The sequence below is a fragment of the Callorhinus ursinus genome, unplaced genomic scaffold (assembly GCF_003265705.2).
Source record: "Callorhinus ursinus isolate GAN/ISIS: 27379988/994484 unplaced genomic scaffold, GSC_fseal_2.0 scaffold1, whole genome shotgun sequence".
Lineage (NCBI taxonomy): Eukaryota > Metazoa > Chordata > Mammalia > Carnivora > Otariidae > Callorhinus > Callorhinus ursinus.
The window spans coordinates 137,957,046-137,981,240 of NW_027397063.1; the positions used below are offsets into that span (position 1 = coordinate 137,957,046).

The window sequence follows — 24,195 nt, forward strand, 5'->3', positions numbered from 1 at the left end:
CTAGAAAGCTATGTTTATGTATCTTTCGTTGTGGTTTCATTAGGTTTCAATCAAGCTGAGAGAGAGAGAGAGAGAGAGAGAGTTCTAGCCTGATTTTTATATATAAAATGAGATTGTGATTTAGGAAAAGTGGGCCAGACAGTGTGAAGGGAAAGAGCCCCAAGTAAAGGCCAAATTCCAAAGGACTGAGTGTCATAAACATTGTAGCCGCTATCCACTTGTATCTCATTGGGAGTGTTTCTCTCAAAAGTTCTTGTCTCCTCAAAGAGAATTTGGTATTTCATCAAACCACAGAAACAGAGCCTGAATATAAAAGTTCTTGGTCATTTGTTCTTTGGTCTGTCTGTCCACCCATCCAAATCTAGTACCTACTAAGCATGTACCATTGTGAAACATAACAAGCACTGAGCAGAGAGAAGAGTATTACAGAGGGAAGGAAGAAAGGAGCAAATAAGACACGGCCCCCGCCTTTGAGGGGCTTTAGTCTGACAGAAGAAGGTACAGTGAGGAAGCTCACCAAACGTCTCAGGGAAAAGACCAGCAGAGGAGGCCTGCCCTGTGCTGCCGAACCCCAGCAGGGAGGGGCTAACCTGGAAAACCCCTTCTCAATCATGTCTCCTTAAAGCCCAAGCATGAAACAGATCAGGCCTTCAGAGCTATGAAGTAAGATTGTGGGGAAATCATTTTGTAGAAATGGAAATGCTGCTCCAGCTAGAGAGGGAGATTTTTCAGATCACAGACACTGAAAGCCCCCAAGAGGATGATCAGTAAGCCTAGAAAGAACCAGCAGAACTGTATGGGCAACTTAAGAATTCTAGAATGCATGGTGAGGCCAAAATAGCTCATACTCTAATAAGGTTAGAAAAATAACAATGTGTGAATAACATCTCCCAAATATCTGAGGTTCTTACGAAATATACCAATTAAGGACATGAGGAGGAAAAAAAGGACTGAGTCAGAGGAATGGCAAAGGAAGAGTCAGTCGACCTCATGTTGTCAAGGGGCCAGGAGCTGGGCACGTGAGCCCCTGACACAGATCTAGAGCTAAGCTGCAGGACAAGAAGCCCATCCACCAAGTCTCGGCGCCAGACCCCGCCTCCCTGCCAGGGGCCCCCCTTGTGGCCGGGCAGGCTGGTGGGGAGCAGGGGCACAGAGCAGGCGGGCGCTCACCATGGGGAACAGGCCGAGCGAGTGGTAGCGCCGCGATGCAGTATTGGGCATGGTCTTGTTCCGGAGGTTCTTGAGCTCCTCCTGCGCCTCGTGAAGCATCTCCATGCACTCTGCGTACTTGTCCTCCAGCTCTCGCAGCTGCACACACCAGAAAGTAACGCACGGTCAGGGGGGTGTAGGGGGGGACGGGACTGCCCTGTGCCTCCAGGCCCGACACCAAAGGGCCCTCGAGGCTCAGTTCGGCTTCCACCTGGGGCGTGCTTCTAGCCTCAGAAACCTCCCAAGTTCTAACGTGCAACCGAGATCCCAGGCTTCCAGTTACAGGATGCCTAAGTCATGGGGATGAACGGCACAGTGCGGGGACTCGAGTCAGCAGTACGGTAACCGGGTTGTGTGGTGACAGATGGGGCGACAGTTTGGTGAGCATAGCATGATGTACAGAGATGTCCAATCACTATGTTGTACCCCTAACACTCATGGAACCTCGTGCCAATGATATTCAAGTAAAAAAGTGTTTAAAAAAAAAAAAAAGCCAACTTTCCACGAATGGGAGAGTGAATTGTCACACCCTCATTTCTAGACACATCTGTGAGTGGGCTCCTTCCGTGGTGAGCTCCGTGCCGTTGCCCTCATGGGACATTTAGCAGGAGCGGGCTGTGCAGGGCCCTGCCCCCCGGGCGCTCGCCAGCCGCGACAGCGTCAGCGGGAATTTACCGGTAAGAACGCTTTCGATTCAGAATAAAAGCAGCTAGTGAGGTGGACACGACCCGCGGCCCATCAGAGGGAGGCTGGTCACCCTAAGTGGGATGGGCCTGGGGAAAGGGGGGAGAGCCGCTCACCTCGGCCGTGAGCTGCCGCTGGGCATCCTTAGCAGCCCCCAGGTGCTGGACCAGCTCTTCATTTTCCACCGCGCACTGCAACAGGGCAAAGGCCCATCAGCTCCTCCTTTAAGATACCTGGAAACGTCTAACCGGTTTCCTCTTATTACCTGATCTGTTCCAATCCTATCACATTTCTACAGTGAGACTTTTAAGCCAGAGTAACATTTCACCTTTTCTGTAATTTTGAAGGCAGCCTTTCCTACATCCGTGTTCACTCTGTACGGCTCACCCTACGTCCGCCTCCGTAGGCACAGCCCCTCCCAAGACGCGCTTCACCTCACGCTGCTAGCAAAGGCCTGACATGGGAAACTAAACTGTGTTTGTTTTGTTGCTGTCTTGCAGCTGCTTCATCTCAAATCTAAAGGAGATATTATTCTGCTATAGGAACACCAGGTGCTCTGTGTAAAAACAAGTCCTAGACTAGAAAATTCACAAGTGAAATTCCAGGACTCCATCTCTGCAGCACCTTTCTTAACAAATTCTATTAATGTGCGGATTATTTTTAGGAGGTAAGTGGTTATATGATGCCCTCCCCAGTTCAGGGTGACTAGCTTTATTCTATTGAATTTGCTAATAAGCCTTTTCCCCAAAGGGGCAGCACAAACTCCTAAACTATGAAACCAAAGGACATGGTCTTCGGGGGCAAATGCCATTTGCAGCATCCAGAGAAACAGAAGCCTCACAGCTTTTGCCTTCTTCTGCAAGTCAACTATCTGCGACAGCAGGTGTGTGATCTCCTCTTGCTGGCGGGCAGCATCCTCGGTCTTCTTAGCCAGCTCCTCTGAGATACTGGCGATCTGCACGTTGGCATCCCCTTTAACCAAGAAATGACAACAAGAGGAAGTCTGACCCAGAGAGAATGGTTTCTTTGTGATGTGCACAAGCAAAAGCATCTTTGTTACCAGACAGGGGGACGAGTGGAGAGGGCAGTGAAGAAGGAACGGTGCCCATTTTCCCATATGGGCTCAGTCTATCATGAGAAGGAGGTGGGGGGCCTGGAGTGGGGACCCAACCCCGCTGACCAAAGCTGCCTCCCTCCCCAGAGGAAGTCAGGAAGGCTTTGGGGGTCAGCTGGGAAATGCCACACCACACAAAGGTGCATCTGCCCGAATCCCCACATTCATGCATGAACGGATCCACATCATTAACAGGAACCTCTGCTGCACCCTGTTCTAGAAGGAACTGTGCCCGCACACTATAATTCCTTTGGATGTTTCCAACCCATATTCAGAGTCATAACTCATTTTACTATACTGGAACACAGGGTGTGTTTCACTTATTGAGCATTTTGCTGAAATTCAAAATACTGTTTGCCCTTTCGTCTTAACTTGTTAAACTTACAATGGAGAGGGTGGGGAAAGTACTTGTTTGCAAAGCGGAGAACTCTGGCCTCACCTTGCACACATCCATTATGAGAAACCATAATTGATTAGTGTTTGCATATTGACAGGGGAACTCTAACTGGGCTTAGCTTAGACTTCACATAACTCCAGTAATACAGTAGAAAGCTGGAATCAAAATTAAATATCCGTCTCAGTGAGAAATTAGGACAGTGTATGGCTGACAACCTAGCACCCAATTTCTCATGCATCAGAGTGAAGGGTGCCCCACAAGATCGGGGGGTGGGGGTGGGTATCTCATCACAATGATGGCAGCTGCAGAAAGTAAAAACAATGGGTAGGGATGGAGCAAGAGAATCAGGCCATACTCAGCTCCTTCACGCAGTCGTTGACCAGCTGCTGTTCCTTCTCTTCGTAGGTGATGGTCTCCGTCTTCAGCTGGCAGGCCTGTGGACAAGGCTCAGGTCAGAGGCCCCACATTCACACCTGGACCGGTGGGGTGGGCAAAGCTGGGGCACGGAGCAAGGACTAACCCGGGTCTGGGAAGCTGCCCTTCACCCTCTCCCCACCTGCCATCCAGGACACCCTCCAATACAGAAAGTCCATCAGAATGCCCTGCTTAGTTAAGGAATCTCGGATCCTCAAAGCTGAAGAGCTGAAAAAGGCGTACCACCAGAGGGCGCTACATAAAGCGATATGCACTCTACAAAGCGCCACCCCTGGTGTCTATTCATTTGCATCTGTCCCGGGTCATAGACAGGGACCCCTTTGGACCCGAACAGTGTCTAGGACTCAGCTCTGCCTACCATTTAAGGCTGACCACAAGAATGGCTGACACTTATCATGTACCTGCTTTATGCAAGGCATTGTCCTATGAGATCTAAGTTGGGAGTTAGATCTACTGTATTCAGCTTAGTAAAAACAAGGTATGATACAAAAGCATTAAAATTCAGAGACCCAAGAGCTATCCCAGGACTCTGGATAGCCATGCTCCCAAGCTGACAAGGTGAGAAAACAGAGATCCAAAGGTCTGAAGAAACTATCCCAGGTGGAGAGCAGGTATCTCTGAGCCCTCGGGCCCTGGCCCCAGGGAGAGACAACACTCCCGAAAACTGAGGTGGAATTTGTAGCTGGGATCAGATTCCCTCCACCTGCTTTAGGTGAACACTCTGACAGAGGGATGAATTATTGCACACCCAGGACTGGAGCATTTACCTGGGGTAGGCACTGGGATGCAAAGCTCTGGGAAGTAGTCTTGGCTTGGCCACTGGCTGGCACAGAAAGCTTGCACAACCCTCTTGGTTGCTCTGGGTTTGTGTTTCCCACTAGTCAATGAGGACTAGAAGATAAGCCCAGACATGAGGCTCTTTCCAATGTGTGGGCAAGTTCAAGGTGGTCTGCTGTATTGTAGGGGTTTCAGGGAACCCTGGGCCAACTCAGGTGGGCATGCAGCCCAAACTTGACAAAGCATACCTCTGGCTGGAGAGCATAAACTCACTGACAATTAAGACAAAAAGTACTAAACTTGCATGCCTCTGTGTTTCCAGATAGGGGCCGTGGGTGAAGGGAAGTAATGGGTTCAGAGTCAGAGAGCCTTGCAAATCCCACCTTTGTCATTCCCTAACTTGTGCCACGTTGGCAAATCAAACACCTAGGAGCCTGGGTCCCAGCGTTCTCACTGTAAATGAAAAGCAAAGTAACCAGCTTCGTCTTGCTGTGAAATTTGAAAAAAACTGAAAAACAAAAACACAACACAGGCCAAGTGCCTGGCACAGCGACTAACTAGTCAGGAAGCCTCAAGAGCTGAGAGAGCCCTGCCCTAACTGAAGGAGGAGAGGCTCGCCACTCTTGCCCAGCCACATGGAGAATCCGAGTCCTCGGCCCCCCAGACGGGTACATGCTCCCCGCAAGCCAATGCCCAGCTCACAGAGGAGGCACGCTGGCTGGGCCCCGGGTGCCACTATGAGCGGAGCTCAGGTGACTCTCCCACAGATGGTCACCCTTGAGAACAGCGCTGTAAGCACGGCTCCTCCTGACAGATAAGGCAAAGGGGCCATCACCCTCCAGATGGAACAAGGGCAGGGAGTGCACTTGACCTCCGATCGAAGTACGACGTTCTCCTCTTCGAGGTCCTTCAGCTTCTTCTGAAGAGAATCCAGATGGAAGTAATTCTGGACAGAGGAGGATGACTCATTCCTCTTCAACCTGGGGGAGAAAGTGCAATCTCGCTCCAGGGAAACAGCACCTGCCGGCACACAGGCTCGCCAGTACTCAGGACCCCCATCCCAACCCTCTGGCCACCATGTACAGCCACATGGCCTCCAACTCGGCAGAATCAACTATTCGAAGCTGACGCACAATTCCAGATGCCTAAAAGTCCACTTCATATTTACAGTGCAATTCTATGTGCCTAGATAAGTACTCTACAGGTATGAAGTCAATTAATGCTCATAACCCTCTGAACTAAGTACTGTTGGTATTCCCATTTTACAAATGAGGAAACAGGCACAGAACGGTTAAGTAACTTGGCCAAGAGCACACAGCTAGGAAACCACAGAGCCAAGGTCTGAACTGAGACCACTGGGCTCTAAAGTTCATGCTCCTAATGTGAGGCTCTGCTGACTCTCCGAGAAGTCCCAAGGGCCCACGGTGACACCTCTGGCTCCAGAACCTGGTACTATCCTCTGAGGGGCCCACCCTGTTACCCGTGACCAGGCCGGATCGATCTAAATTGATGACTAACCCTGTCCCCTTCCACATCCTGCTAAAATCATCCAAGCAATCTGTTGGAGGCACGTGGAGATGCTTGGTCTGGGGAAGGCTGGGAGCAGCAGACCTGAGCTGCTGGGGAAGCGACCCTGCCAAGGCACCTCCAAGGACATGGACAACAGCCAGCCGCCTGTGCCCCAGCCCCAGAGCCACGGCCCTCTGGTGACTTACGGGGTGGAGCACACAGACTCGGGCTCGCTCTCTTCCGCGGCGCTGGTGTAGAACTGAAGCAGCTCATCCTTCATGGACAGCTCATGCCGGAGTTGAGACACCTGCACAGACACAGCCGGGTGCGGGGGTGGGGGGGGGGGGACAGGCACTCAGCCCCAAGCATGGACAACGCCCCTGTCACGTTCAAACACTTGCTGCTGGTGACAACGTTTGTTTAATTCCTCACGCAAAGTGAAGGCATGTCATTGATTTTGTGCTTTTCAAGAAGAGGCTGCATTTGATCCCACTAAAGAAAAATAGTCAACTGTGTTTTGACAGAAAACCCTCTGCCTAAATTTATGGTTCTTACTTTGGTTCAGAGAAGAGGTAAAAGGAGACTAGAAGGCTCTAGAATGATGTTTGTGGGGTGGGGCTGGGGGGGGAACAGATGACGACAAGACAGCATATGGTCTTTGCAAGTAGCCAGATGACCAGCTAGGCAAATGGCCAGAGAAAAAGATCCTGTTACCAAATGAAAGAAGAGGCCATTCACTTCTGTTGAAACCAAATGCCACCCTGGACTGGGCCCCTGGCGACGCCAGCCCTGGGTGGGCAGCTACAAGCAGCTTGTCCACCCTCGCTGTCACACTTGGCACACTCCCAGCCCCACCCTGTGACTGCTTCACCCTCACAGGGCTCACCGCCAAGCCTGGCCAGACCTTGCTCTGTACTCAGTGACCACAAGATAGCAATTTCAGACACAGGGACAAAGGAGGCAGCCATCAGGAAGTGGCCATACTGATTACCAGGACAGTTTTTGCAAGTCACCTGATTTATACTTAACATCTTAAGCAAACAAACCTGAGCCATAAAATTTTTCACTTCCCTTTCACCACTCATGAGCAGGGAGCCTGTGCTGCAAGCGAGAATTACAATTTAGTTTTCATTCTTTCTTGTTTCTAATTTGATTTGGGGTCTATGGTTTATTCCAGCTTTCCTACACAACACAGTGGGTATTTATGACTTCCGGGGAGAAGCAAATTCTAAGCACACAAAAGTTTAGTTTCAACATCTAGACTGACAATTTAATGACGTGCCAAAGGGGAACATACTACAGCTGCCAAATTCAGAGCTTTTCCAAGGAAAAAGAGGCATTTCCACTTCCAAAGAGGTGGGTGCTGTTTGTGTGAGGTGAGGGAGCCCCAGGCAAGGGCATGAAGAGGAGCAGCACATGAGGGACAGTGGGTGACCATTTACTGGTTCCTGGGTGGCACGGTCCTCTGCTCTCTAATGCCCAAGAGAAGGAGATGTCAGGTCATGATGCTGGGTGCCGGGAAAGCAGGCGGCGACTTGACTTCTCCAAAACATGACCACGTTCTACCATATCATCTTTCAAAGGAAGCTGCCCAGGATGAAAACTTTTCTTAGATATTGGCAATTCTGTTTCATCAATATTAAAACAATCACTGAACCCAGGCAACAATAGCTGGGAACAGCTTCAATGAGGAAGAGGTCTGAATACATCTAAGAGACGTGAGTCAGGGCATCCCCTCCCACTTAGAAGGTTTCTTGCAGAAAATAAGGGAAACCAGGAGAAGAAGGTCAAGTGAAAGTCCTCACAGCTAAATTCGCAGTTAAAAGAACAGGATGATGGGAAAGAAGCTACAAAGTAGGGCCCAGCTCTAACTCCTAGGTCTTGTTCCAGCCACCCCGTCCAACTCTGCAGAGCCTTCCTTGTCCTGCCCACACCACAACCTTCCAGAAAACCAGTGTTGCTCCTCTGAAATCTCAGCCCCTTAAGATAAGCCTAAAGCATTCAGACCCCCACCCCTGATGCCCTTCAGCCAAGATTTGTATCATGAAAATGATAAGGTTCCTACCATTACAACAATAGCCTATCTTCTTCGTTCTGTTTTACACACACATTATATTGGAATGAAGAATGTGCCATCCGCTGTCCTACTCGGCAGCACAGGCTGGCCTCCTCCCGACAGGGCTCCCCTCTGGCCTGCCTGTGCCCCCCTGCCCCAGGAGCCCCTGCTCTCTGCCGCCTTAGGCTGCGTGCGCTCCTGCCCCAAGCTGAGTGTCTTTCCCAGCCTACGTGAGGATCTGGACTCTGGGGGACGGCGACTGGCACTGGTCCAGCACACCGAGGCACGGTGGGGGAATGGACACTCTGGGCCTAGCGAGTAGGTGAAGGCTGTCCTCGCCCAGCTGGTGACGTCCACACTGTCCGAAGGAGGGTCCTAAACAGAAGCAGCCGAGGAAGGCGGCCACCTTCTGCCTCCAGGCAGCCGCCCCAGGACAGACAGCGCTAGGGCCTGTGCCCAAACCCACCGGCCCCCGGCCACTGCCACCGGCTCACCTCCTCCCTGATGTGCTCCACCTGCTCCTCCAGCAGCTCGTTCCTCTCTGTTAGTGTCTTGTTCTTCTTCAACAACGACTGGCCAATCCGAGCAGCCAGTTCTAAATCCCGCTCTTTCTATGAAAGGCAAAAATGAGAACAGACGTTCAGAACACCTGTGCTTCCTGAAGGAGCCCAGGGTGCTCAGGGTCAACTGAGGAAAACAGGGCACTGAGAACTAACCAAGGTATTAATAACTCACCATCCACGCACCCACGTTTGATACCTGTCCAAAGAGGGGGGATGTTCAGCCCACAGAATGTGTAAAAGCTACGCAGACCTCGGGCAGTGGGAGAGAACGTCAAAAGCCAATGAAAACATGTCTCTGTTCCTACAAGAGAAACGTGCTTCCAAAACATTTCTCCGCAGTGAAAAGCTTTTGGTGTCTGTGAAATCACTTGCCAATCTGTCCTCCTGAGGGCTGGGCTCTTGTATCCCCCAGGGCCCAGCACCTGGAAATACTCAGTAACTGCCTGCTGGGTCAGTGAACGAGCACAGAAATTCCACAGTGCTCTTGCAACAAAGCCAAGAGCTGACACAGGGAGGCAGGCTCCTTAGAGCAAACGAAGGTGGAATTTACTGAGCTATTTATGTTTATTTCATATGAAACAAAAATGTTCAAGGTCACTCTAAAATCTAATAGCATGTTTCTTTTACTTAATGGAGGGTACTTAGGTTGATTTTTTATTATTTTTTTAGATTTATTTATTTATTTGAGAGAGAGACAGAGAGAGCACAAGTGGGAGGATCCAGAGAGGGAGCGAGGATCTGAAGCAGACTCTGCACTGAGCAGGGAGCCCAAGGCGGGGCTGGATTCCGTGACCCTGAGATCAAGACCTGAGCCGAAACCAAGAGTCGGACGCTTAACCGATTGAGCCACCCAGGCGCCCGTGCTTAGATTTTTTTTTAAAAATACCTTCAAGTGGTGCCTGGCTGGCTCAGTGGGAGGAGCGTGCGACTTCTGATCTCAGGGTTTGGGATTTGAGCCCCACATTGTGTGTAGAGATTACTAAAAAAAATAAACTTAAAAAAACTTTAAAAAAACTTTCGAAATGGATACAATGCATAAAATTGCCTTACTTCAGAGACAAAGACTGTGTTAAGGACACAGAAGTTTCTGTTAGTTCAGTTGATGACATCACATATATGTAGCAAAGCAGTACACAAGGGAAGATCTTCAGTGGCATGTAAAGGTACAGCTGCTGGGGACGCCTGGGTGGCTCAGTTGGTTGGGCAGCCGAGTCTTGATTTTGGCTCAGGTTACCACCTCAGGGCTGTGAGACTGAGCCCTGTGTCAGGCTCTGTGCTCAGGAGGGAGTCTGCTTGAGATTCTCTCCCTTCCCCCTGCTTCCGTGCTCTCTCTAAAATAAGTAAATCTTTAAAAATAAAAAAATAATGGTACAGCTGCCTCTATGGGAGGAAAGATGTTCCCTGACAGTGCAGACAGCAGGAAAGATGCCATCACCAAAGGCAGACTCATTCGTGCCTGAGAGACTATCTGCCACTGTGGTTAGATTCCACTTGCTCCCTTATAAGTGGGATTAGCAAGGGGAGGGCAACTCTGGAAAACTAAATCATTTAAGAAGCTTCTGCTAGTTATTCTGTCCAGCTGATGTAAAAAGCAGAGGAATGGGAACATGCAGCTTAGAGAAGGAAAAAAGCTGGGGAAGGGACGCCTTGGGTGGCTCAGTCAGTTAAGCATCTGCCTTCAGCTCAGGTCATGATCCTGGCATCCTGGGATCGAGCCCTGCATCAGGCTCCTTGCTCAGCGGGGAGCCTGCTTCTCCCCCTCCCTCTGCCTGCTGCTCCCCCTGCTTGTGCTCTCTTTCTTTCTCTCTCTGACAAATAAAATTAAAAAAAAAAAAAAAGTTAGGGAGGAGTCTTAGCTTCTGACCAGCTACTAACTAACCATATGACCTTGAGCCAATGGCTTCCACTTAACAAGGATCAGGTACACTCCAGGTTAGCTTTTTCCAAACAGGTTATAAACAAACCATCAGTAGGTGGAGAATCATTTTCATAATGGCAACTGATATTTTGTTTTAAATGAAATTCAACAGCACGACATTGAAATACCAAAGTGCATTCCACATCATAAGGGTATTAGTTCATGTTTCTGCTTTTGCTTGTCCTTTACTTATTTATGTGAGTACCAAGTCACAGCCTGATATGCGTTTCTTACAGCGGGTATTGGTCAAAAGCTTACCTGCTCCGGGCAAGCCCTTCTACTGCACAGCTGTGAGATCGGGCTCTGACTGAACATCCCTGGGATCCGGTTCCCTCCTCTGTTAGATGGGGAGGGGGGTGGTGCAGACTGGCTGAGCTACCCTTGAAAAAATCTCCTAGCATTATGATTCAGAGTTGTACAATATAAAAAAAAAAAAAGAAAGGGAGTTTTTATTTCTAACTTTTTATATATCCATGAAACAATTCCGTGCACTAGCAGCACACCTTCCCCCTTGCTCATCCCAGGAGTTTCACTGAAATAGGAGCTGAGCAGTGGAGGGCAAAGTACAGTTTGGGAAGACTCTGGATTTGACGGGGATTTGGCACTCTCTCTCTCTCTCTCTCTCACACACACACAAATGATGGTCACTCTCCCTTCAGTTCCCACAGTCCTGAAACCAGTCACTGCTATCACTTCTCCCCTCCAGAAGCCAGCCGGGTGTCCCATCATGGGAGCCACAAATACCTCCACCTTATTCCCACAATTTGTACCTCCTTGCATGCCTGCCAAGGCACAAAGGGGACCAGTGACTCTGCCCAATGAACTGAGATGTTTCTTCTCTGTGTACTTATCCAGGCTGACTACGGTGTCTTCCAAGGAAGGTCCTTTGCTCAGTCACCCTTCATCACTTTGAGACTCAACATGTGTGCTTATTTGGTACGTGGGGGAAGGACCCAAAGTAATGGTGGGATGAAACCTACCTCTCCAGATCGACTCAAAATTAGCATCTTGTGCAAATGGTTTCAGCTGGCTAACACTCAATTAAAACTGCAATACCAGTGTCCAATTCTCTTTGGAAGAGTGGTCTCCACAAATCTCACGCAAGCCTATTGAATCTGTCTACCAGAACAAATTCTCAGACTGAATACCCAGCAAGCGCTTAAGGCCAGAGGCTTCACTGCCTCCCTCCCGGGTCTACATTGCATGCATGCATCGTGCTAAGTTCCAACAAGCACAGACATTCTTAATGCCTTGGCCACATTCTGGGTGCAGACTCCACGGCAAACAAATCAAGCAGAAATTACAATTATGAAAGCCCACTGGGCAAGGCCGGCTGGAGCACCCGAAGGACGGTGAGGGCTTCCCATGGCACACAAAAGCCAGAGCCCAAGAGCGATGGGCAGGGGAAGAAAACAGATGGGCTGTGCACTCAGTGAAGCCCCTCGCCCTCCCCATGATACCCCAAACCTCAGACCTGGGGCCCCCCTCACCTTCCCTGCCCCACAGCGGGGCAGCTTTCACCCCATTTCCACCTAAAACCTAATCTTTATAGTAAAACAAAACTCTCTGCTCAGGGAAAAAAAAGGGGGGGGGCAAGAAGTTACAGTAAAACTATTTATGGATGAAATGAAAAAATTAAACAAGTTACGTGGTGTCTAAAAGTTATCCAAGGAGGGCACCTGGCTGGCTCGACTCTTGATCTCAGGGCTGTGGGTTTGAGCCCCACGTTGGGTGTGGAGATTACTTAAAAGTTACCTAAAAATAGTTCATCCAAAAGGTACAGTAACTAAAAACTTATTGCAGTGGCTCTGGTTTTTCTTTACTAAGAGGACAGACTGGCTGCGATACCCCTGGAGGATTCCAGAAATGAAAACACTCGTATTTATTACAACCAGCCGACATAGGGTAAATGTTTACTTCTGAAAACAGGAAAGCTGCTAGGAAATGACCACTGGGTTAAACTACGGTGGGAATGAGATTACAAACAAGTAATTCAGGCCCTTGGAAATAAACTATTAAAAGAGCTCGTTCCCTCAATCCTCCCGAAAATGCAGCCACCCAGGTGGATGGAGCTCATTCCAATTGCTCGCTCCCTCTTCCTGCTCATGCTTTGCTTAAAAAGATTGTGCCTTGGCTCAGCCCCTTTTGCCAGGGGCGCTCGGGCAGGTCTGACACAGCCCTTGGGAGATGGAGAGCAGCAAGCGTCCCACACTTCGCGGCTGACTCATCTCATTCACCAGTCTCAGCATAGAAAGCATGACTAAGGGGCCCTCGGAACACCCCTCTCTAAACTGGGGCGGGGGGGGGGGCGGAGGAGGGGAAGGCAAGCTCTGCACAAAGGTAAATCCAAAGGCAGGAAGCCAAGGCAAGCTGTGGGATCCTCTTCCCCTTAGAGGCAGAAACAAAAGCTCCCCGCTGCCCACGGGCTGTGCTTTGGCTTCCTGTGCACAGTCTCCGCACACACACCCCCACCCCCCCCCGCGCCAGCACACTACCTGCGTGTGGCAAGCCTGCAAACCAAAGCAAATGATCAGAGGAAGCAGAACCAAAGCCAAACCAAGCCAAGCACAGCCCAGTAGGACTGTCACGTGACAGAGGCAGTTAGACTTTCACCGGGTGTGACGGGGGCACCCGCCTAGTTCCAAAGAAAGGCAGTGACTCTGAGGTGGTTCTTATCAGGACGAGGAAAAGAATGGCATTATAAATAAAACGCAGACGAGGAAAAGAATGGCATTATAAATAAAACGCAGACGAGGAGAAAAATGGCATTATAAATAAAACGCAGATACACACAGACCACTGCCATGATGAGTTGCTAAAAACAGAACACAGAAGGCACAACAAGGCCACTGAAAAAAGCGTCCCACAAATATTCTTTTCACCAGAACGGGATCCGTGTGTGGCTTTGGATGCCACAGTGAGGACTTCTAAGTGTCTCTAAGTTGGGGGTCGGGGGCAAAGTGGTCACGGTGGGCTTGGGATGGGGCAGCTGCCGAGAGAAACAGAAATCTCCCTGCTGAGGCTCTGGGGGCTGGAGGAGTGGAGTGGACTTGGAATGAAAAGAATGGTCCAGATTGGAGCCCCCTCAGAAGATCTGACTGATGGCTAAAGGTATAGAGTGAGGAGTGGAGGCTGGAAATACTAGCGGATCCGGACAGCATGACACTGTTGGGGGAAATGGACACAGTGGGAAGGGGTCTGTGATGAACCATTTTCCAAAAGTCAGTGGTGCCAACCAAGCTAGCCTTCCAAGTGCCTAATGCCAGCCACCATAACGGCGGCAAGTGGAGAACCACCAGAAGGCCTGTGCCCTAAAATGCCTTGCAATGGCCCTGTCTCACGATCTCCCACATTATGCTACTCTCTTCCTGGAGAAGAGCTGATGAATAGTAACATGACCCAAAGTCAGCCTTGGTTCCAGAGCAGAAACGTGGGTCTAAGTTAGCAGTGGTGCCATTAAGGACTGATAACGTTTAAAGATGGGCACTTATTCAATATGTATCTATAAGAACCTGCTGTGTTCTGGCCGGTTCTAGGCATGGGGGTATACATATGGTGCTCATCTGCTTGTAGAGGTCTGCACAGCACCGGGATTCTCAACTGCCAACAGAATGCTAAGAAGAGACCGAGAAAGCTAGAGTCTCTAAAATACCAGCAGCTAGTCCCATTCTAAGCATGTTCCCTAATTTCTTTTCCCCACGATGATTTTGGTTATTTTTATGCTGCATAATATCCCCTTAACCTGAGGTAAGTTCAAAAAAATTACAAAGATATAGGGGCGCCCGGGTGGCTCAGTCAGTTAAGCGTCTGCCTTCGGCTCAGGTCACGATCCCAGGGTCCTGGGATCGAGCCCCACATCGGGCTCCCTGCTCAGTGGGAAGCCTGCTTCTCCCTCTCCCACTCCCCCTGCTTGTGTTCCCTCACTCACTGTGTCTCTCTCTGTCAAATAAATAAATAAGATCTTTAAAAAAAAAATTACAAAGATATAATAATGATGTATTTTTCGGACACTTTTGGATATCCTTAAAATATAGTGTTACAAAATACTTTAAGGGTTTTTAAAGATCTTAGACTGGGTATTCTAGCAAGTATTCCTATTTGGTGTCATTAATACATTCCTTTTAAAACCTAACATGCCTTGTGCAAATTACAGCTACAAAGACCTGCAGAGCTACCAGTTCAAAACCTAAAGGCAAGGCCTTGCACCCCGAGAGGGCCCCATTTTGGGGATTCTTCACTGAGACTGACAATAACGTACGCTTTAATCAACAGAAGTTATAATCAGTCGATCATAAATGGTTCTTTGCCTCCCCGGAAGCACTTACCTCCTCAAGAAGCCGAGTGACAGCATCTATGTCATTATATGTCTTAGTCATCTGGCCAACTCTTTCAGCACATAAAACTGCAAGAAATAAAAGTGGCGATGAGCTACCAATGTCACAAACCGGCCAAACAAATGACCCATCTAATAAAGCAGTCTTCAAGTCATGCCTGCGTGTCGGGCACAAAGGGTCGCTGGTTTTGCCGGGTTCGACCCACACTGCGCTCAGCACCACTGGATTTCATTTCCCAGTTCCAGGAAGAGCCTCAGGGCGGCTCAGGGGAGGGGGTTAACTTCCAATCCTGCAAGGTTCTGACGTGTGTGTGCGCGCGTGCGCACGCGTGCACGCACTTGATGGCGCTGAGGACAAGGCACTGGAATAGAAAGGGGTCTGGCCTCATATAAACTCAGCAAACTGAAATGGGTCAGCAGCAAAGCCTCCAGTGTGTGAATGCTCAGAAAACATCCCAGGGTCTAGACCTCGCTAACCACAGAGACCCAACCACACGGACAGCGTGGGATCCTTCAGAAAGCGGCTATCGGTATAATTATTAAATAACAATCTTAGCTGATCATTTCATAATGGTGCAGCCCTTCCCCTCCCCTCTCCAAATGGCCTACATTCTAAGGCTATGCAACCAGTTTCCCTACCATGAAAACGAGGGTCGTAGATTCTTTTTAATCAACACCAAAAAGGTTGCTACCATTTCTACCATACACGAATATGCACGCACGTGCACGGAGTGATATTTCACCACATACATAATGGCCTGTGGTCATAAGAGGCTGCATGCAGACCACTTTAGGACGTGTGGGTCTTTTTTCTCCTTCTGTTGGAGAAAAAGGTCGTGCAAGGAAAGAATACTTTAGTCTGTGGAAAAATTGCACGGTTTTATTTTAAATCAATGGCAAGGAATCGATTTGCAATTCCACAAACACCAAGAAGGGTATTATAGGTTTTATTCTGTGGAGGAAGGAATGAACATAAATGGGTTTAGGACCCAAGTGTAAAATTTTTTAAACTTGCCACTTCTGCCCTAAATAAAGTCTGGGTAACTCTTTATAACTAAGACTCTACAAAATAATTCCTTAAGAGCCAAAGGACTTGATTCAGCTTTCATAATGACCCACATTCAGTAACAGCCCAAGCAAGGCAGTGGGAATTAAGTGTATTACTAAGCCAACCTCCGTAGCATTGCTAATGGCAAGCTGCAACAGGAATGCAATAGGTCTCTAAATATTTTATTAAATGCAAGTAAAGATCACCCTAGTGAATGAGCTCAGAGAAATCAGATCCGTCAGAATGATTTTCTAGCTTAAGGAGACCTGAAATCTGGTTCCAAATCTGAAACCCCCTTCCAGCTCTCTCCTCCACCCGACACTTCTCTGGGAGCTGGAAAGAAGTACATTACTGCCTCGGGCACTTTCCTTCCCTCGCCTCCAGTGGGGGCTGCTGGCTTGGAAAAGGGAGGGAGATTCGGAAGAGTTGGTTTAAACCAGAATTTAACTTGATGGAGGGGGAGGTCCAGCTCAAATTGCTGTAAATTGTTCGTCAGTGCGGGGTCATGAGAAATCCTTACGTGAAGATTCCTGTGCCGCTGCAGGTGTTAGTTTTCACACTGGACAACGGTGCTCTGCGGCAGTGTTGCAGGAAAAGACGCGGGAGGCCCCCCAGCCTGCTGGCCCCGCAGACAAGCGTCAGCATGCCCGGCTCATTAACCGGAAACAGACCCCAGCAGGAACAAAAGGCCTCTGTGCTGAAACCGGTGTTGCGACTGGGGGCCTGCTTAGCGCCTACCCGCCCTTAACTTAGAGGACTGAGTCCTCCGCAGCTGTGGAGAAAAAGAAAACCGGGCTATACTTGAATCGGGCTCCGTGTCACCCGAAGGTGAGAGAGCAGGATTCGGGGCCGCTTTTTTCCTCCAGGATTGTATTAATCAGAAATTACACTTACATTTTTTAAGCTAACTTTCTGAATTAATCATGTGTAGTTAATCATGTGTAGATAATCACATGCAGGTGTAAGAAATAATACTGAGATCCCTTATACCTTTCACCTCTTTCTCGCGGTGGTGACATTCTATAAAATTATACCCAGGGCACTGACACTGATACAATCCATGAATCTGACTCGGATATCCCCAGACTAATTCTTACTTATCTGACTGTGCGCCCACAAGTGACTCGTAAGCTCTAACAATCCTATTACCTGTGTAGGTTCCTGTATCCACCACCACAAATATCACTCGTGTCTCCTTTTATAAAACTCATTAAAAAAAAAAAAAAAAAGCTTTAACATGCTCTAACCATTGACCCAGTAAGATGTACACTTGGACCAGTGGTTTTCTTCTAGCATTAACCAGTCAGACACATATTGCCGCCATGCACACAGTGACAGGAGGGCAAGTGTGACCTTTCCCGTTCAGTTAGGGCTGCAGAGAGACCTTCCAAAAGTCCCCAGGCCTTTGACAGAGCCCAGCTTCGGAAGTCAGAGGTATAAATGAAAAACCACTGCTGACCCCGAGCTATTAAAGCATGTGCATTGTTATTCCTGTTATGTTTTTATAAATACAAATAATCCCAATGGGGAGAAGATGTACTGATTTATAATAAAAACACAGGAAAAATAGTTAGGACAGCCATAAAAATATTGACATTTAGACAGCATTACAAGTTTTAATTTTTTTTTGTGGTGACTGTGTACTGATGGGGAAAAATATTACTTAAAATATTTTTCAGAAAGTATACAGTTGACTACAATATAGGGTCCCGGGATCCTCCCTGATGCAGCTTTTTAGAGAAATCAGTAACAGAAGCAGCAGACCTTTACTGAGCCCACTTCCTATGGCCAGGTCATGTTCAATAGCCCTCTGTACAGATTATCAATAAATACAACAGGATAGGAACTTAAACTCGCCCCATTTTAAAGTGGGAAACTGAGACCCAGAGAGGTTAAGTAACACCTCTGATGTCAGCTTGAGAACCATGGTGAATTTCAGTATCAGAAGAGACTCCCAGCAGGGGCAGCAGTTAACATTCATAGGGTCCCTGCTATGTCCGGGGGATTTAAGGTGCTTTTTCCTTAATCCTCACGGCAACCCTGCAGGGTAGGTGCTGCCATGGTAGCCATTCCACAGATGAGAAAACTGAGACATTAAGGACCCGACCAAGGTCACGGCCAAAGTCACAGCAAGTGAGGCTGCGTGGCAAGGACTGTGCGTCGGCCAGTCTGGCTGTGTCCTGAGCTAGGGAGCCACAGACGATACAAGGGTGAGGCCGAGCCCAGCACACATCAACAACATTCAGGAAGCAGAAGCAGAGCAAGAAGCATCTGTGGTGTAGGGGAGAGGTCCCTGGCGCCGGGGCTCTGAGGCTTAAGTTTCCATAGGAGACTCTACCAAGGTCATGAGGCCCAGGACAAGCCCTGTAATTGTGTGTCTTGGGCTTCTCTTCCAAGAAATGAGGGGGCAGGGGTGAGAACAATGAGGTAGGAAAAGAACCAACAATGCCTTTAAACAGTAAGACAAGTACAGGCTGCACTTTCCAAGCACCGACTTTCTAAATATTCAATCTACAAGAAACCATGGTCCTGTTTCTCTCTCCATGGGAACAACATTCCAAAGGGAGGCTCCAGTTCTGTCCAAGGGAGCGCTAGCAAATCAATCCACTTCCACTCAAAGGATGTTCAAACACCAAAGTAAAAGGACAGCCACAAACCTCTATAGTAACATGAAAAAACTAGGGTCTAAGTCCTAGAAAAAGAAGTATAATACGCCTCCAGTAGCAAAGCAGACATACCGTACACATAGCACCCCTCTTGCAGTATCCAACTAACGTGGATCAGGCGTGCAGCAGGCTCTGTGCCGACCAGGACACGAGACCTACCCCTTCCAAGGCACACAGAAAACAGGCCGCCCACATGTCCCAGCTGGGCAACGGCTGGGCAGGGGCCCAAGGTGTGCGAGGCCTGGCAAGTCCCTTTAAAGGAGTCTGGACTTCCATGCTGGGAGAGCAGAAGACACTGGACGCTTCTCAAAGAGGGAGTGTCCATGTAAGAGCTATATTTCAGAAAAAATTGTGGCTACAGTACAAAGAAATGGGGGGAAGGGGTGGTCAAGGCTGTCGATTAACTCAAGGCAATCCTAAATGGCTGTGAAAATAGCAACGAGTAGTGTCTTTTCTTGAGAGAGTTAAGAGACCGGACGGGGTGGGAGGTAAATCAGAAAGATAGGATTTGGGCTTCTTGCCGGGACAGGGGGACATGGGCACTCCATTTCCTAGGCTTGCTGTTCCCCAGCAAGACAGGCGCATGCGACAGAAGATCAGAAGCACGATGGGACTGCCCTAGCGCAGTCACTGGCAAAGGGGACAGCGGCTGAGGTCATCACGGGAATAATGCGCCAGGCAGAGGGCCATGCACAACCCCCTGCAGCAGGAGACCCACCGCAGCAGGAACGCCCTCCCAGGAGCTGGAGGTGCCAAATCATGGTTTGCAAGGAGAAAAGAATCCAGTGCCTATCCTTGGGTGGGCAGGTGGAATCATGAAGCCAGACTGGAATGAGTGGCCCTGGGCTGGCTGAGCAGAGAGAGGGCGGCCTGTCCTGGGCTGTCTCGGCTAACTGGCTTTGGATGAAAATCAGCCATGCAAACTTTATGCAAATTAAACTGGGCCCAAAACAAATCTTGGAGAATAAATCCTGGCAGCCATTTTACAGTTCCCGATAATAGACATGAGATGCCAGCCAAGAAATCCCCAATATCTACAAGTGGGCAGGCCCTGAAGAGAGGTGAGGCCCTGCCTAATTCAGAGATGTAGCCAGTGGGAAGCTCGCGGCGACGCCCTGGGGCCTGAGAGAAACCCCCACAGGGAAGAAAACAAAGGGGCCAGGGGCAGCAGGGGTGGGGGGGTGGGGTTCCAGGGTCAGATCAGACGTGGGCAGGGGAAGGAGCCACGGGGCCACAGTGGGAGAATGGGGCAGGGGTGGGGCAGGCGGTGGGGCGGCCGGAGAGGAAGTCTGACGCAGAACCGCAGGCCTCACCAATGAAGTGGAGCACACAACCTGACCTCCCCAGGAACCCGTGCCTTCTCATCACATTAAGAGGCTCGACAAAGCCCCCTTGACATTTTGGCCTTATCAGACTTCTCTGAGAAACTCTGGTTGGCAGCCCTCACCACTCATTTATGTACTGCACTGTGGTGGAAAGATTCTCCTGAAGTTGTGTGAACGATTAGCTCTCATCACTTCTTAACCTAATTTTGATAACATTTCTCCTATGTCAGTTTCACATATCTTTGGAGGAAATAAATGAATGAATATTTTGCACACATACAAACGTGTGTGTATATACAGACATAAGTACATGTATATAGACAATTAAATTAGAAATATATGTGTGTGTGTGCGCGCGCGCGCACGCACACACACGCGAAGACCTCAGGAGACACTGCCCCCTTGTAACACAAAGGCCAAGTCACCAGTATCCATGAATAGAGAAAAGATACTCATGACTGCCCACTATATTTGCATTTTGGGTTGTTTGGTTATGTGTTCTAGCTTATTCATAGGTCATTTCTTTAAATAATTAGAACACTGTTTTTCAACTTATTTTAGAACCTGATTCCAGTCCCCTCCCTGATAATTTCTCCTCTTACCTTAAAATTTTTTTAAAAAGTTTTATTTTCTATAATATTTATAAAAACCCTAAACACTGAATAAGCTTTCAATATGCCCAGTTGAGACAGGAGCCGGCAGTTAGGTGTCAGAGAGAATGGTCCACAAATCAGTGGGTTATCCCTCTCTCACTCTGACCAGGAACAGCAGCTGTCAGTTGAAAAAGCATCCCTACAGTTCCCCGCCCCCCCATCCTCCAGGAAGTAAACCTAATAAGTACTTACTGTCTGGCCCTGCCCCTGGCAAGGGGCGGAAGGTTCAGAACCTGAAAGCCACAGGCTAAAAAGATGCCCCCCACCTCTGCCCTAAGAAATTCTAAGTGAGTCACCACTGGTGCTAAGTTTCCAGGCATTACAAAATAAATGTCCTTTATTTAAAGCTTTGTCTACATGCTTTTGAATTTGGTTTGGCTTGGTGTCACATGTGCCTATTTCCTTCTGCAGGGACCGTCTCTCACCGGCTTTTCCATCTGGGGTGTTCCTGCTCCTTCCCGTGGCCCAGCAGGACAACGGGTCCACCACTGTAAAAACTGCACCTTTCCCAGTCAGTCCTCCCTTGGAAGACAGCTAGCAGACTCCCAGACTAGGCTGATCTGGCAAAGCATTTTCATGAGGGGGACATCTTTATTTTTTTTTAATTTATTTATTTGAGAGAGTGAGCAGAGCAAGCGAGAAAGAACACAAGTTGGGTGGAGGGGTAGAGGGAGAGGAAGAAGCAGGGTCCCCTATGAGCAGGGAGCCCAACGTGGGGCTCGATCCCAAGACCCTGGGATCATGACCTGAGCCCAAGGCAGACGTTTAACCGACTGAGCCACCCAGGTGCCCTCCCTGAAGGCAGGGAGACGTCTTTCAATGGCTATTCGGCCCCAGTCACCTCGGCCACACACAGTGCTGGTAGGTTAGACACACGTGTCCCCATACTTTTTGGCAGGGAAACTCAGGCTCTAAGAAGTCAGATGAATGGCCCAAGGCCACAGACTTTACAAGTCCTTTAGGCCCCTACCCAAGAGAACGAAAAACCTATATCCACACAAAACTTGTACACAAATGTTTACAGCAGCCTTACTCATAATAGCCGGAAGTGGACACAAACCCAGATGACCCTCTCCTGGTGAACGGATAAACAGAACGTGGTACATCTGCCCCCCTGGAGAGCTACACAGCCTCCCTTCAAAAGGAATGAAGGACTGGTACATGGAGCAAGTGATGTACGCTCAGAAGCAGCCCGACACAAAATACCATACCCCGTAGGATGCCTTCCCATGCAGTATCCAGTCAGTACAGGCAAATGAGACAGAAAGAAAGCAGCTTAGTGGTGGCTGCAGCCAGGAGTGGGAATGGGACTAGCTGTGAGCAGGCATGAGGGAGCTCACACGGGGAGGGCATACACATGTTCTAAAACAGGACTAGGGTGATGGTTGTACAATTCTGAGAATTTCCTCAAAGGCATTACACCGGGGGCACCTGCGTGGCTCAGTCGGTTAAGGGTCTGCCTTCAGCCCAGGTCATGATTCCAGGGTCCTGGGATTGAGCCCCTCATCGGGCTCCCTGCTCAGCGGGGAGCCTGCTTCTCCCTTTCCCCCTATTGTGCTTGCTTGCTCTCTCCCTGTCAAATAAATAAAATCTTAAAAAAAAAAAAAAGCGTTACACTGTCCATTTAAAGTAGCTGAGTTTTACGGTCTGTAAGTTATACCTCAATATTTTAAGTTACCAAACAACACGTAACTACATACACTGGGACTACATAAACTGTTCCAAACACTGCCCCACTACGTGGCAGTGGAAAAGCCTTCTTTTGTTACCTTGATCCCCGACTGAGCCTTCCCCAGACCACAGTGGTACACTCAGACAGCAAGTGATTAGCAACAGCAATCCCCCACTCCAAACCCAGCAAGGCACACAAATGTACTTTTACTTAGATGACTTCATTTAAATTTGCTCAGGGGATACATCTGTAAGGAAACCGAGAGCCACCTCAGTCCAGTTTTTGAAAAGAGGGGCTCTGGACTGTCTTCCCAGGCATGATGCTTCCACTCTCCTCCCAAGCTAGAGCCTCATCCCTGGCGTAGCTGTTGCCTTTCATCTAGCTTCAAAATAATTTAGACTTGGCCCAACAGCCCAAGTGGATTAACTACTAAGACCCATAAGACACACATTATTTGGTTTAAAAAACAAACAAACAAAATAACTGTTTTGAGGTAGACCTTGAAGTGGGCATAGGAATAGGGTGAGGCCCACCGAAAACAGCTACAGCCAAGGCCATAAAGAACATAATTCTTTAAAAAAAAAAAAGTTTTATTTATTTATTTGACACACAGAGACAGAGCACAGCAGGGGGAACGGCAGGCAGAGGGAGAGGGAGAAGCAGGCTCGCTGAGCAGGGAGCCTGATGCGGGGCTCCATCCCAGGACTCTGGGATCATGACTTGAGCCAAAGGCACATGATTCATGACCAAGCCACCCAGGTGCCCGGTTGAATGTAATTTTTACAAATGTCCCACGTCCCCTCCCACCTGGGCTATGGAAGTCACCTGAAGGCAGTGGAGTCTTATTTGGAGACCAACACATAATTGATACTCAAAAAAACAGGAAGATTTTGTTTTCTCCCAGACCAGTCTTTAGAAAGAAAGGCTCGTGTCTAACCGACACCCCAGAGAAGGGTGAAAACATAAAAGCCCCAGTGTATATCTTGTCACCCCAAGAGAAGCAAATGTCCCAGAGAATCGCCCCCCCTTCCCTCCTAGCTCCCTGGGGGGGTGGGGGGAGCGGGGAGGAGAGAAGCCATCTGGAAAAGGGCAGGCTCAAGTCCAATGTGACACAAAGGGATGATGAAGGAAACTGCTGAGAAAGAAGCAGAGTTCAAAGGAAAGGCATCAACTAATAAGCAGCCGTGGTCTCAAGCCAGAAGCAAATGGGTTGACCGAGGCCGCCACTCCTCTCAGTGCAAGGTGCTGGTTTGTCACCACAGCCTCGGAGCTGGTCTCAGGGACTGTCCGGCCACTGGCAGCGTGGGGCCCGGTCTGTGCACTGGGGGGTGGGAGACGGGCAGCACTGCCAAGAGCACAGACCTGACAGTACGGTCTGGCTACATTTAGCTGCTGTTTTACTGGCTCACCTTCCCCTCCGAGGTGGGCTGAGAGCAGAGCACCACGGCAAGCTCCCGAAGAGGCAGGGAAGAAGAAATGAAACAACTGCTGAGTCTCTATTACACGTCAACTGCTACCCTGGCCATCTTACAATGGAATGGCCCATTTCACTTAAAACCCAGCACAACTCCATGACATAAATATGATCCCCATTTAACACACCGGACAGGGAGAGAGGCCAAGTGGCTTGTCCACGGACATAACCATGAGACTACTGGATGCCATAATCATCCACCCCACCCTAGGCTGGAACACTCAGTGTTGATCTCTGGTGTCCTTCCATCACTGGGATATTTAATGAGGGCTAACCTGGTGGTTAGCAATGGCTAACTGATGACTGCTCACCACACGCTGGTAGTCTGCCAAGTGCTGGATGGCTACCATCTCCTTCGGTGT

At 49.1% G+C, this 24,195-nt stretch overlaps 1 protein-coding gene across 12 annotated transcripts in view; it reads right to left on the reverse strand.

The window, feature by feature from the left end:
• Positions 1–24,195, reverse strand: part of TRAK1 (trafficking kinesin protein 1) — a 111,386-nt gene that overhangs the window by 26,622 nt on the left and 60,569 nt on the right. For 11 of the 12 annotated variants that reach the window (XM_025883662.2, XM_025883620.2, XM_025883639.2 and 8 more), the window contains 8 exons: positions 14,988–15,064; positions 8,676–8,792; positions 6,332–6,432; positions 5,488–5,596; positions 3,760–3,838; positions 2,735–2,865; positions 2,010–2,084; positions 1,171–1,308 (listed from right to left, as the gene is read on the reverse strand). In XM_025883662.2, the coding sequence (XP_025739447.2) occupies positions 1,171–1,308; positions 2,010–2,084; positions 2,735–2,865; positions 3,760–3,838; positions 5,488–5,596; positions 6,332–6,432; positions 8,676–8,792; positions 14,988–15,038 (801 nt within the window). In that variant the 5' untranslated portion in view covers positions 15,039–15,064. The remainder of the gene's footprint in view (positions 1–1,170; positions 1,309–2,009; positions 2,085–2,734; positions 2,866–3,759; positions 3,839–5,487; positions 5,597–6,331; positions 6,433–8,675; positions 8,793–14,987; positions 15,065–24,195) is intronic. The other variant, XM_073901542.1, reaches the window with a different exon arrangement.